Here is a 14,700-nt window from a genome sequence, read left to right on the forward strand (position 1 = left end):
GCGCTCTCTCGCCGGTTCCTAAATCCCCGCGGCAGAACCATGCCACATTTAAATCCACAACCAATTCCCCCAGCTGGGCGAAAAACGGGACAAACTCGCGTTTGTCTTCACTTATGTGCTTTTTTGATTTAATCCTCACCGCATGGAGTTTTTCAAGCAGGCAGGCACAAATCTATGCATTTCGGGATAGCATATCCCTTGTTCACGATCCATTTGGCTCCAGGCTCTCAGTCTCAATATAGTGAGTCACATTATTACATCATTTCCTGTTTGATGTTATTTTGGCCCTCGGCCTTCTGGATGATGTAGTTTTTTGCAATTTTGTTTATACATTTTTTTATCTGTCTGCATAGCCTATGTCCTTCTGCTGCAACTGCCCTTTCCAACGCTGTATTGGGTGTTGTGATTGGTGCTGTGGTTACTGAGATTACCCGCCTCAAAGGTTTGGGCTCTCTCTTTATAATATTGGTATGGATATGGATATGGATGCATAAGTTATGAACATTTTAGTTTGAAAAACGTTTTGTTAGAGCACTTAGCTTTAAAACATGTTTAGTCTGAAAATATGTAGGTTAGTTTTGGGTGTGGGCACATGCCCCAACTTGCGGTTTGAGGAAAGACATTTTTTAAGGTATGAAAAATGATAATATGTAGTTGATAAAAATCATGAAATTCAAAGTTTGACCATCATGACAACTTATGTCCACAATGTGGCTTTGGAGCCCAAATAGGCTAAGGCTGGAGAGAACTGTGAACAATTATTTGGGAAGAAACAAGGTATTTCATCAGAGTTGTACACAGATGTGAATTATTTTTATTGTACTAGAATTATGTAACATTTCTAGAAGGAAACATCCAGATACCAACTTAGCTAATGCGCCTGTAAGAAACGTGACCATCATTAAACATGAAATAATTGTAGACAAAATAAAATTTAATTAAATTTATCGTTTATTCAAGTTACACAGTCAGTTTAATTATTAGACATGTTGGTTACAGGTATACCAAAATGAACGCAGTACAGTATTCTAAATGTCAACACTGAAGCGGTAACTAACAATATACATAACCACCATCCTAGGGAGCAGGAGGGTAGAAATGACTTTGTAAAGGAGTACCACAAAACACGCTGTAGTCTAAGCCAGCATAAATAAACCCTATCTCAACAAGCAAGTTGTTGCTTCATGCATGCTGTGGTACAACCTTCAGTGAGCGGTGACAGAACTGCATAGAATTAATTAAGTAAAATTACTTTTTGTCAAAAATCCAGGCCCTCTGGTTTAAATTACGGAACTAAAAAAATGCAATAAACGTATGCTGCAATTTTCAAAACTTTAACATAAAAAATAATCTTTAAAACTTTGTCAAAAAAAGTTTCACAACTGATGACAGTAAACACACAGGAGAAACAATCCCCCAAAATTTACAAAAAATACAAAAATAAATAAAAAGGAAATCGATTAAACGTGAACAGCACACAAGTAAACGACTCACTGAAACAAAATCTTCAAATTACATTCAACCTAAAAGCATGAAGGCAAATTGTTCAGATATTTTTAAAAAATGGTATCCGACCTCCTCAAAAAATTATAAAGAAACGGTCTTAATAAGTAACATTCGCTGCTCTCGAAAATGCACTCTCAAATATGCTGCTAAACTACTCAAATGTACATTACTTTGAAAGATGAAATTAGGAAATCTTAAAGATCTTGAAAATGTATTTATTGCAGCATAAATGTTGTAGTTGTAAATGCTGCAACCGTTTCAGCCCACATTCAAAAGAACCCTTGCATTATACATGCTATGCATTTAAAATTATAAAATGGGTGAAAAGGGCAGACTTGTGGAATGCTCCTCAATCTACTAAATCAGAGAATGGACGATGATTAGAAACAAAGATGATAATTAACAAAAATGTCTTTAAATTATTTAAAAAACGTATTAGGTGAAGATGTTCTATAAATGATCCATAACCTATCCCTTGCTATGTCATCTGAGCTCTTCACTCTAAAGAAAAATATTTTATGTTGAAGCCAGGGAGTAAGATTCTGCAGGTGGCATGAGACAAGACACTGACATGCATGACAACTTTTATTGCAGAATTTCAGATGTCCTTCACAAAATGGAGGATAAAAAACTATATCACACTTAAGGGAGCATGCCAGCATGGCTTCCAAGTTGCCCTCATTAAAAATGAATGCTTACTGGAAGTAGTATTTTCTGTTCAGGTAGTGAAAGAAAAAGCAATCAAATGCAGGGTGACAAACGTGTATTGAACATAGGTCCGTCGACTTGCGCCCCATATTAAGGTGGACTGGAATGAGGCTCTGGCATACTACCTTCATAGGAAAATCATCTGTTTCTTGTGGCAGCACGAGATCCTCACAGGTTTTACTTTAATGCCCTCTACCCAATGTCCACTTCCAGTAAGAACAACCGCTTCATGTCTTTCGGATTGAAAGCCATTTGTGATTGCACCTTGTGTGTGAACGGCTGCCCCTACTGCTTTCGTACAGTTTGTCATTACACTTAAATTCACAGCACTGAATTAGTAACATTGCATGTGAACGGGGTATTTTAGTGGGTGGTCAAATCTGCAAGAATCACCATGTGAACAGTGCTAACTGCATATCTGTACAATATTTTAGCCTATCATGCTTTAATGCATATATTACCCAAGTACTTACGCAGTCATACAGATGAGAATGCAGTCAAATAAATGACACGTCTGCTTGTGGTTTTCCCTTTACGCTACAGCACTGTTCAGTTCAAGGTTCCTCATAATTCTTGTTGTGTAGCATATGAGCTAAAGTTAATTCAAAAACTTCATTTAAAGTTAATTCAAAAACTTCATTTAGGATAGCATAGACAATTGACCCAGCAGTGAAGCTTACAGCCTTTATATAAATAACAAAGAATAGTCTCCTCCAAGATTTAGCAGTTTGGGGTCACTCAGAAGAATCACTACTCCCTTTGTGGTGCCTTCCAGCCAAGAACTAACCTCCCACCTTCAGGAGCTTAATGGATGATGTTCCATCCAGTCCTATGAAATTGGAAATGGTACACAGTTCATTCAGTGCAAGTACATATTTTGTCACAAGATTAAACAACGTTTGCTTTGCATTTATCTTAACTTATTTCTCATCTTCCTTCATGACTGTGCACCTCTGATACTTAAAGAATTTTCATGGTTAGGCAGTACATTGGCTGCTTGCCAGGTTCTGGAAGAGGCCCTGATTAGTAACTAGCAGTCCGACACCATTTGTTGTTCTTATACTAGGCACCATATTAAACACGATTTAAATTAAAAACACTTGTAAAAGCAATGAGTACATAAAAAAATTATTTTTCAGTAAAAAGAATACATTGAACAGTATAACAGTGAAATATATAGGAAATGCCCAGAAACAACTTTCAGTAGAACAATTTTCTCTAAAACAAATAATATTTGAAATTAAGTAAGATTTAAACACACATACACAGGAAATCAGAATAAAAAGTGGAAATACTATGAATAGCCAGGGTCTGATGATAAAAAGGTATCATATCATTCTAGCTGCGGTGGGATTGAGAGGCTGTGGTAATTGAAAATGGCCTGACGGCCAACAAGGAAGCCAATGTTTGGGTTTAACTGTACAAAGTGTACACAAGAAGGAAGGATTCCAAAACAGGCTTACTTTACTTTTGATGTTTCCCTCAAGGTGCAGTACTGATGAATTGTGTGAGACCCAAAATGTCTACGGAGGTGTGTTGTACCAATTATTTTCAAAGTATTTTCGGTATCAATTCTTTATTATATTCTATAAGACTTGAAACTTTTTCTAAGACATGTTTCCACATTCTCTTAGATTTTAGTTATGCCACTGTGCACGATTACATTTCATACCCAAACTTGCAGAAAAATTATGCAGACATTCCATCAAATTGCATGCACCATCCCAACACTGAGGTTTTGTAAAATGTCTTGGTTAACTTATTCTGAAATGTAATTGGCTTTACTTATGGGACCTTTTGCAACCACCTGATCTCTGACTGACCAATTGAGCTATACTACCAGCAATCTATGATTTACATTTGATGTTGGCTTACCACGCACATTTTCAACATAATCTTGTAGATAATGGATATGGAGAGGTGAAATGAAATTCTTCAGTATTCAAAAGATATACCTTGTGGGAACTGGGAAGCTCTGCTTGGCGTAACACCTATACTGGAGAAGAAGTTGTGCAAATGGAAATTAACTAAAAATAAAACAAATAGGGCAAAGCCTACAAACTAACAGAAGTGGCAACATGCTTTCTACCCATAGTGTCAGAGGATGGTCACTGTGCTCATGAGCATGCTGGGCATTGTTAGGTTTGTAGGACCATTATTCTGCAAGTTTTTGACCTTCTTTCCATACTACAGTTAGAGGGAACAAAGACGCAGAAGGCACCACCTTTCAGGGTGTCCATCATGAAGGCCTAAGGAAACACACAGGCTTTGCAAGAACTGGAAGGGTTTTCAATCAAGGAAACCCCCGCAGAGTGCACTTTGATTCAAGGTTTACCACAGACAAACGCTGCATGTAGTTTCAAATGAGAAAGGAAGATGTTCTACGCAGCATTATATGAGGGAGGGAGCGAGATTACTGCTCGACTTACACATTTTATATCTGAATCCCTAGATAATTTAAGGTCTAAGATTAGGGGTCCTCCTTCAACACCAACATCAGCTAATGGTGCCCCCTCTCAAACCGTTCATATTCAGGATTCATTATTTGCGACTCGCGTTTACTACATCTTTTGAATCACTTTAACTGCACCACATATCTAACAAGTGCCCACAATACCTAAACTGAAAAATAAACCACAGCTTTCCATACTGTTCCAGCATTCCCTCATGCTGACACTATGTACACAAACATGCACTACGATTCTGAACACTCTAGCTTACAATACACATACAATCTGAAACCTACGGAAAGTAAAAATCCCCGTAACAAATGACGGCATTTTAGGCCCGGCCTGAGGGTGGGCATAACCGAGAAAAGTACATAAAAAGCGGTTTCCTCTTTACATTATTTTACGAGTTGCTGCTGTACACTTGCCAAAGATGTTTTAGCAAGCGTGGCAAAGTAAGTGAGAATTGAGCGCACTGCAGCCGTAAGCTCGCCAAGTACTGTTACTGATTTTCTTTTTGCTTATACCGTTACACAGCAGACGGGTGCAAAATTTCTTTTACAATACCCATGGGTGTTCTCAATGGGAAGCGTAGTATTTAGCTAATGACAATATCTATTGTCATCAAGAGAGAGCTACAGCCAGTACTGGCGTGTCAGATTAAGTTGTGCCTCTCACTACCAAGGCTATATCTAATAAATAAAACCACAACATTGCATGTGTTCGTGCGACCTGTGGAAACGAAGTAGTTCCTTCTGTTCCCTTAAAAAAAATAATAATAACAGGACAGACAAGCACTGTGCTCGTCCAATCAGGTACAATGAAAAGACAGACTTGTTAAAAGCGGATACGCGCCCGTGCCTGAAAGTAGTCCTGTGAAGGAACACATGCAATGCAATTCACTTGCTAATAACACAGGACCCATTCACGACACACATTCAGCATTTTAAGTGAATAGTGTTAACCTTAAAAAAAACATTTTTTAACAGGTTTTACTGACAATAGTGTGCAGTACAAGTCGTTGACTTAAAGGCCTACTTCAGTCTTTTTAAAACAGGAGTTTGCGTAGATTATTGTGGTGGTTCCAATCAGAACTCCACGTATTTCCACAGACTTCAAGCCTCTGGTGCCTCAATGACACCCTAAGGTATTTGTCCCCACTGACTTTTGATGGACAGCAAAAGAAAATTCAATCTTCACATGATGTTTCAAAAAGAAAGGTTGAAAAAAGGCCGTTCCTTTCTTTGGCGCAGCTGTGTTCTCCTTCCTGCCCTGGGCGGTTGGCCGTGGCCCATACAATGCAAAAGTTCAGAAATGCTTCAAATCCTTGAAGTAGTAGGCACTTCTGTTCCGGTTTCAGGACTGCACAGTGGGTAACAAACACTACTACTAAGTCAGACACATTACAGTGGCTTTCTGCGCTTTTCAGTGGGCTTGTTTCCAATTCTCTCACCAAGTAAGATAAACCCTTTATTTAACAGGTTCAGTGAAATCTTTACCCAAAAATTGTGTGGATTCCTTCATCTTGTTCCTACCCGAGGCAGCACGGGACTCTACATTGCACATGCCGGACAAAGTACGAAGAAAGGGCAACTGGACGTTTTCCACATGTGTTGAGAAGACTTGTAACGGTCTTCAACATGTTGCACTTCCTTGAAATTCTCATTTTCTTTAAACTAAACCACCGTTGTTTTCAGAAACAGTGCACTTTGATGTAACATTGTCTTTTAAAATACAGTATCCCTGCGCAATGGCATTACCATCAACCACCACAGATTTGTGGAGATTTCTCATTGTAGGAAAGGGAATAATATCCATTTTTGTCATCCTCATCCAAATATGTGGTGGGCAATTGAGATACTCTTAAAAGCCTAAGCCACAAACATACATAACGAGAAAGCAGAGTTACCATTTCAGGATAAGGTGCGAGTTGAAAGTTGAGTATGCTGGTGGAGAGCTGAAGTGGACAACCCCTTAGTGGTGGTTTGGAAACACCCATCTTCTAATCATCAATTCAACGTCCATGCCTGTAATCCAGCACCGTGCGTCACTTCAATTCCACACATATACCCGCAGCAATGATGTTCATTGGATCCTTTGAATCAGGTCATCATTACTGTAAGGCAGGAAATTCAGTAGCAGAGTGGGGGTGGAGGGGTTCTACAGAGCTACATGTATCCGTGCTGATGTAAACGTCCCCAAAGTGACACCTCTTTAAGTTGCTTCTTCGGCAGGTGCCCGCCGCTGCCGTGCTGACTTAGGTCGAGGTCTGGGCGGAGTGGACTGCGCTTCTTGCTCAGTTTCAGACTCCGATGGCTCATGTTCCCCTTGCAGAGCGACTGTGTCTCCTATAAGCTCTCGGAGAAACTTGAATTTGGATAGGAACAGCTGCCAGACCACATACCAACCTGCAGATTGGGGAAAAAGATGCAGAAGAATTTGTCAATCGATTTAAAAAAGCAAACCCGTATTTTCTATACAATTTAGAGTCTGCCGATTGTTAGTCAAAGATAGGTCAGCCAATGAATAATATATTTTTTAATATAGTGGAAAAATGTTCAGATTAATGACAAGTGATCATAAGGAGTGGTATAATTCACAGGCCAAATTATAAAATTGCTACATCATATCCTCTTGGACGGCTGACCAAATGCATTTAAGAAGTAATTGTATGCTAATGCAAGAAGTTAGAATGATGGAAATGCAAACAAAATCACAATGCAAAATGTCCTTGCTGAGTACATTTTTGTTTCTGATCTCAAGCCATGGGATTGTTGAGCTAGCTGTACATCTTTCAGTAAAAAGCCTCCTTGAGGCACCCTGAGAAGGGAATTACCCGTGTGGGAATCAGCATTTACCACTCAGCCTTAACCGCGCAATTCCTTTAACATGCATGTAACAGTGAGACTCAATTTAGGGTTTTGAGATGGGTAGTGGTAAAGGGAGGTTAGGGTTATTTGAAGGTTTAGGGCTGGGTAGTGGAAAATGAATATTAGAAGTAAATTTAAAAATGTGTGGTAAAGGCAAGCGTGGTAAAGTCATACAACAACACACATGCACTATGGAGGCATTACTTCAGAATCCGCTTCTGCTTTAATAAGTCAAACCATATTTTTTCTTTGTTTTAAAGGCAAACTCCAACAGGCATTTTACCCCTACCCCGCAGTTTCTAGCCCCAATTGCCTTTACCTGCTGTCTTTACGGCGCAGGCAAATACAACACAGGTAAGTATGTGCAATAGGTTTTTACCCTTTCCACGCATTCTTTAACGTGCAGTACTTTACCACAGAAGTATATACATTTTTTAAAGAACACATCAAAATGTGTTCATTAAAAAATACCATATTTAAAAAAAAAAAGGGGGGTTCAGGTGTGGGTAGGGGTAAATGGGAGTAAGGATAATTTTGTGGTTTGGGCTGGGCAGAGATAACAGGAATTAAGGGTGACTTTTGGGTTTAAGGGTGGGTAGAGGCAAAGTGAAGCAAGAGAAATTGAAAAAAGGCGGTAGCTGAAACATTGTAGGGGAAATATTTTTGTTCCTTGAGGAGTCCATCTGTTGAGGCATTTCTTTCCTGGATATGGATATATATCTGACTTTACAAGATGCAATGCGGGCTAAAGGTATGCGTCGTCAAGCCCTGCAAGATATTACAATGTGTTGTAATATCAGTATGTTGTAATGCCCGCTAGGTAGAGGCATGCGGAGTAAAGACCAGTGTTGTAACGTTTGATATTCCTCCAGCAAGTTCACCATTCAAACCTCACCTACCCTCCAGACATTTTTATAAAAAGGTTTTTGACCTACGCTTGAAAACATTAAAGTTGTAGCAAAGTTATTCCTCAGTCATCGTTCGAGCGAAGAAAGGGAGGGCACTTCACAATGTCAAAAAGAACAAGAGCTGCCCCCTGTCTCCCTCTATGGAGCCTGGGTCATAAGCAAACAACTTAACAATGAACAAAGGTAATCATTTGATGCAATGAATACAATTATCGACCTGAATTAAGGCAGTCTAAATAGCATCCCTTATAGATTAGTCTCCACATTAAAGAAAAAAAAGAAACAAATGAACACCATCTAGTTAAAAGCATGCTTGTTATTTACAAACAATTCAATTTACAATAGAAGGAAAGGTGATGAGAAGAGCCAGAGCAAGGGGAGAGAAGGAGGAGGACAGCATAGCCAGAATAAATGCGGAAAGAGGGCCAAAACAAAGGTGTTGTTGGGGCCCAGAACAAAAGGGTTGTCGGAGTCCAGAACAAAGTGGGTGGATCTGGGATTTGCCGCACGTCAACAGCACAAGTCTTTTGGACATGATTCAGAGATGCAAGAGGGCACACAATTTGGCTTAAAGTTACTTTATGCTGTTTCAAGCAGATACCAACCATGTTCTGGGAGACCATACAACCTCTCACTTGTCAGGCCAGACAGTCTATACTCAAACAGGGCCAAGCACTCTTATTCCCTCTGTGAGTCTACAGGCGGGATTTTGAGGCAGTAACCAGATCCCCAGCTGCTCCGGCATTGCATATAATTCAGGTGAAGTCCTTTCATTGGCTGTCACCAGCACTGGTGCTCTCAGCAACTTTAAGTACTCTGCGGAGTGCTCCCTTCGTTGGTCAAGATTAACTTGGAAGTGGAACAAAGCGCAGAAGTTTGGGTCCCACTTTCATACTCATTTCCCAGACATGGTATGTGGAGCTAATCTTTAAGGTCCTGAAATCAGTTTGAAGTAGTTCCCTTTCAAATAGCTGTAGTGCAGGAAGTGTCATTTGTGAAAGGTGATAACTCCCATAACAAATATTAACACTGCTGGCTCCAAGCAGGAGTATCCAAAACATGGGTATAATGTAGAGTGAAGTTTCTGTAGCTGTGCCATCAGCCTTCCTATAATATCAATCAGGGACAGAGTGAAGGGCAGGATCTGCCTAGAAACCACCTCACCTATAACAGTATCTGCAGACTCAATACCTCTCCCCTACCATCCAACAAATGCAAGTGCCCAGGTAGAACCTAATCAGCAATCTTGCTAAAAGGTCCTCATAGAATTTCTAAGGGTAGCCCTGTCTCCACCCACCCACCATCACACCTGTGATTGGTATTCAACCTCCAAGCACAAGAATGCAAGAAATACCCTTCCATTTTCTGGGGCAGCTGCATCCAGCTCTCCATCTTGTACAATGCTAAACCAGGGGCAATCCAAAATGGATCCCACCTGTCCTAACAAACATATCCCACATATGCCTAGCTTTTAGTTATGTGCACACATACACCATGTACGCACAGATATGCACGCTTGACAGGGACACAGGATGTCAGTTCAATGGTCTATGTGTTACTTGGAAGTGGAGCATTTACTAGAATAGAATTCATAGTACACATCTTGCTGACAGAAAAAAAGGTCTATTCAGGACTACAGGGTACATGTCCGATGCCATGCAGTGGACATTTCCGTCCACACACAAACCAACATGGTTTTCAGGATCTCCTTCCAATATCGCAGAACACCAAGTATAATTTTCCTGGTCTCCCTTATTAGCCACACGGCTTAAGCTTTCATGTCCGAATTATGTCAAAGCCCACTATCTAGATGCAAATGGTTATGTAGATGAAAGATGCAGAACCCTGTGGCAAAACGTCTGCTACATCACCAACCACCTTAACAGATCAGCCCACCACACTGCACCCAAACCATAGAAGAGCATAAGTTAACAGCACATTACTTTTACCTTGTACTAGACTACTGTAAAACGGGCAACTGCCAGAAAGTCATCACTTCCACACATTGGTGGACTGATGGGTATGCTAATCACGCAGCATATACACACATGCCACCTTCTGAGCACATTCAAACCACAGCTGCTTTCATGCTCCAGCTGCTACCATACCACTACCCCAGTGCAATTCCAAGACGCTATGCTAAGCGCCTTCTCTGCACCATTTCCCCACCTGTATCTTTATCTGCCACAAGCATTCCGCAATGCAACTAGAGCACCTCTCTAGCAACCACTGAGTCAATGCACTTGGTGCTGCACATCTGCCACACCTTTCTGATTCTACATGCATTCACTTATAAGATTCAAACTGCGAGATTATGGTGTATCGGCCATACTAGTGGCTTCACTGTCCTATAGAAACAGCAGTGACAATTATCACCAGCAATTCCCAAAAGCCCATAATCAGGACTGGTTCTCCAAAATAAAGCTTGAGAACTTTACTCTACAACTCGCTTCCAGCACAAAATACCTAGGATTTATCCACAATTACTTCTACTTCAAGATCCACAATATTTAAACCATTCACTCTGCCTGGTATAAATGTTAACTATTGTGAAAACCACAGTCCAAATCCTGGCACAGCTAAAAAGGGGCAAGAACCAATGCATCATATTTAAATAGTGATGGAATGCTTGCTATTTTGCAATGCATACTGATGAAGTGCAGGCTGATGGTTGAGCAAATTAATGCGACACCAAATAGAAGCACAGAGTAGTAAAAATTGGTTTTAGTTCAACCTTTTACATCAAAAGATTTTTCTCCCATCATTTTCTTATAAGGCTATGACCACTGCTAACATGCTTTGCACGCATGCTGTGGGATTTAGAATATCCGTCGTACCTCATATAGGTATACTGTTTAAGCTCCACAACCCAAGGAGAGCATTTACCAACATTTCAATGAAAGACCACTCCCTAATAAATTATTTTAATTCCTACGATGGGATGCATAGACACTAACATGTGCAGTGCTTAACTTGTAAAAAAAAAAAAAAAACAAGTGCCAGGGCTCTTTTCGGGAGGCCTTTGCAGCTTGCACCACCCACTGTCACGGCCAGCATTGCCAATGTTAGTACCTACACAACTATTAACTAGCACACTGTTACAAGTGTGACAATTCAGACTATTCAAGGCACCCAAAGCTATAAAGATAGCTTGGACGGCAGGTATTAGTTGTTTTTAATGCATACTGAATTAATAAATAATTGCTGGTCTGCTCATTTCTAACTTATACAAACAGCGCCACCATGTGGCAGCTGTCGTAAGTGCCGGTGTTGACAATTAAGTGCCGGTGAGCGAGCACAGGAAACCACCAGCTCAAATTAAGCACTGTGTATGTGACCGCAAACAAGGCCCCACGATGGTGTGCCTTAAGGTTCTTGTTATATTTAGATACTGCTTCCTTGTTCATAAATCACAGTTTGTCAGTGCAGTTTTATTTAAATAATAACATTATGAGCTACACTCCTATTAGAATATTAAGATCCAAATGTCTACATTCGCTAGTGGTACCTACATTCAAAATAGTATTTCTAGGAAGGCGAACCTTTACAGTACAAACACTTTCAGTTGGAGTGCCTTTCAAACTAATTTGAAAAAAAAATGAAAGCCGTGTTTAATGCGAACACCTTTCGTATAAAATCTATCGTTTGGCTAAGCCTCATGATCGCTTTTGCAGGTCGGCTCTAAATGTATATAACTTCAGACAGGCACTCAGTGAATGTACACAGAAATGCCCTAATTCATTCTACCGTAGCAGACTCAAAAATTAGCATTGACAAAGCCAAAAGGTCGTAGTTTTTAAACCTATTGGATTTGCCAATGCTGGCCAAAACGAAAAGCTTTTTGCCAATTCTGTGCAGCATCGGTGGGCCAAGGGAGAAGAAAAACTACAATCAGGTTGACTTGAACAAGCACATGCATCATGACGTACACAATCACAGGTGTCACAATGTAATAGTAAGCATATGGCATGACTTATTAACCATTTTTTTATTTACTGTTCAAAGATACGAGACACAATGAAACAGGGGAGCAATAGAGGTGCTGGAGGTAGTGGGGTTAAAAAAAAATGTAAAAGAGGAAAATACCAGGAGAGGGCGGGGAGCAATGGATACGCTGGGGGTGGAGTAGAGGCGGAAGCAACACGGAGTCTGTGGGACGAGTATATACATGAGAGTGTAAATATCACAAGGAGACAGCTAGAAAAAAACTGCAATCTTGTGCAGTACTAAAAGAAAAAGGAAAATGTGGTCCCCTGAATGCAAGCAGTAAAAGAATAATCCATTCAATAAAAAGCATGGTAAAGAAGCAGAGGCGAGACAAACGTAGGAAGGGGAAGGAAAGCCATCAAATAAGAAGTTAACAAACGGTAAGCATGGGGTACCTCTAACCTCCCTTCAAGGTTATGGTATTGTATTCGAGAAATCTTTCAAAAACAGAGAAAGCTATAAGAGGAATATAGGTGAGAATGAATGAATACTTGCCAATTATATCTGTGTTTAATAAATTCCAATGATTACATTTTATTTTTTTCCATATCAATCTTTATTCGGTCGCAATCACAACCATGAAAGATAAAATTACAGAGCAAATGCTTTTAGATACAATATCATCAATACCAATCAAATTTAATAAAATCACATTAAAACAATATACAATAAAATATATCCACAAAATATCAGTCGGGCCTCGACTGTCTTGACCTGAAAGCTGCCCGAAGAACAAAAGTTACTGCAAAACCAGTGTATTCATTTGACAAAAACTGCAAATGCATGAAAACCACACAGGCTTGGGTAAAATTCAAATTTTTCAGGAGAGGCAGCAGATACTGCTTCCTAGGCCAGCTAAAATATTTAAATAAAAGCACAAAATGCAGTGTGTCCTGTGGAGACCTACAGTCGCAGCCATAGGGCCTTCTCATACTGAATTGAGCACAGCCGGATAAGGTGGCCAAAAAGACGGTGAAGCTGGTTAAAGCTAAAACCGGCCACCAAAACCCTGTCCTTTCACTAGTAAAAAAAAAGGTAACTCTCAATGCCTAGCACAGTTTTCAGCAATAAATGCCCCCACACGGCAGACTTCTCAAGCTCAACGCTTTCAGGATGAGAGAGGGCATACTTAAAGAACAGATCCCTTTACATTTATAAGCTTTCAAGAAGTCAGAGAGTCATAGTTGTGAAAGGTATCCGCCCTGCCTAACGTCGAAAAAGACGTCTTTACGTAAGAAATCCAGGGAATTGTATGCACATTGTCAAGTGACAAACAATCAGTCAAGATCAGACGATTTAGCTGAGCACCCTCACTGGACCATATCTCCACCCAAGACAACAGAGGCTTTACAGCCGAGTCAGCAATATACTTGACGCCAAGCTCTTCATGTACAGAAAAGAACAAAGTGCACTGGGGCACCCCCCATGATCCGCTTTAAAAACTTATTTTGTGCAAGCTGTATCTGGTGCACCCCCACACTTCGCTTCCATATAAAACCTTAGAGGCGCATTTCAAGTGATCAAGCTGTATTAGCACACTAGGCAACCAGGAGCCCAGTCTCTGGGCGTAACTAGCTATAGCCTCTATTGACTTATTCATATCTAGCAGCATTCCCTCTACCAAAGGTTTTCAATTCAGTTTACCATCAAACAGCATTCCAAAGTAAGAGAAAACCCAGACCTTTTCCAGGGTTTGGTTCCCAGTCTTAAATGTTTTGGACCTAGTCGACTGAGGGTCAACTAGTAAAATGTAAGATTTTGTGAAGTTGACTGTCAGGTCCAATCTGTCCATAAAAGAAACAAACCTGTCTATTAAAGCTTGCAAACCCACTGAGGAACAGCCATAAGCACCGCCTCATCTGCGTACAAAAAGACTGGCAATGATTTTGCGCCTCCTCTAGCCATTTATTTATTTAACATGTTTTATATAGCGCTAGCTGGACCCGGGGGTATCAGAGTGCTTTACATGAGTATTCATTGCAATAAAGCAAAATGTACAAAGAGGTAGTATTCAGAAACCAATACAGACGGTAGAAAGCAATTTAAATATTACACAATCGAAACAAACAAGTTGCCAAAAGGGTTACAGCAAATCAAGAGAGATTAGGCTAGTGAGAGAGGGAAATGATGTGAAAAGAGGGGGTAGGGAATGGGGAGAGGCAAGGGAGAGGGATAGTTAAGGTAATATCAGACAGCTATACATAGATACAATTATTTGAATGTAACAGGATTACAATGAGGTAGTATTAAAATTCCAACAAGAAGGTCAAAACA

General features: G+C 40.1%; 1 protein-coding gene across 1 annotated transcript in view; it reads right to left on the bottom strand.

Moving 5' to 3' along the window:
- Positions 1-6,734: 6,734 nt before the first annotated feature.
- SMIM13 (small integral membrane protein 13) overlaps positions 6,735-14,700 on the bottom strand; it is a 107,599-nt gene continuing 99,633 nt past the window's right edge. The window contains exon 2 of the mRNA XM_078687844.1: positions 6,735-7,069. Within this exon, the coding sequence (XP_078543970.1) occupies positions 6,876-7,069 (194 nt within the window). The 3' untranslated portion in view covers positions 6,735-6,875. The remainder of the gene's footprint in view (positions 7,070-14,700) is intronic.

The sequence above is a fragment of the Lissotriton helveticus genome, chromosome 4_1 (genome assembly GCF_964261635.1).
Source record: "Lissotriton helveticus chromosome 4_1, aLisHel1.1, whole genome shotgun sequence".
Classification (NCBI taxonomy): domain Eukaryota; kingdom Metazoa; phylum Chordata; class Amphibia; order Caudata; family Salamandridae; genus Lissotriton; species Lissotriton helveticus.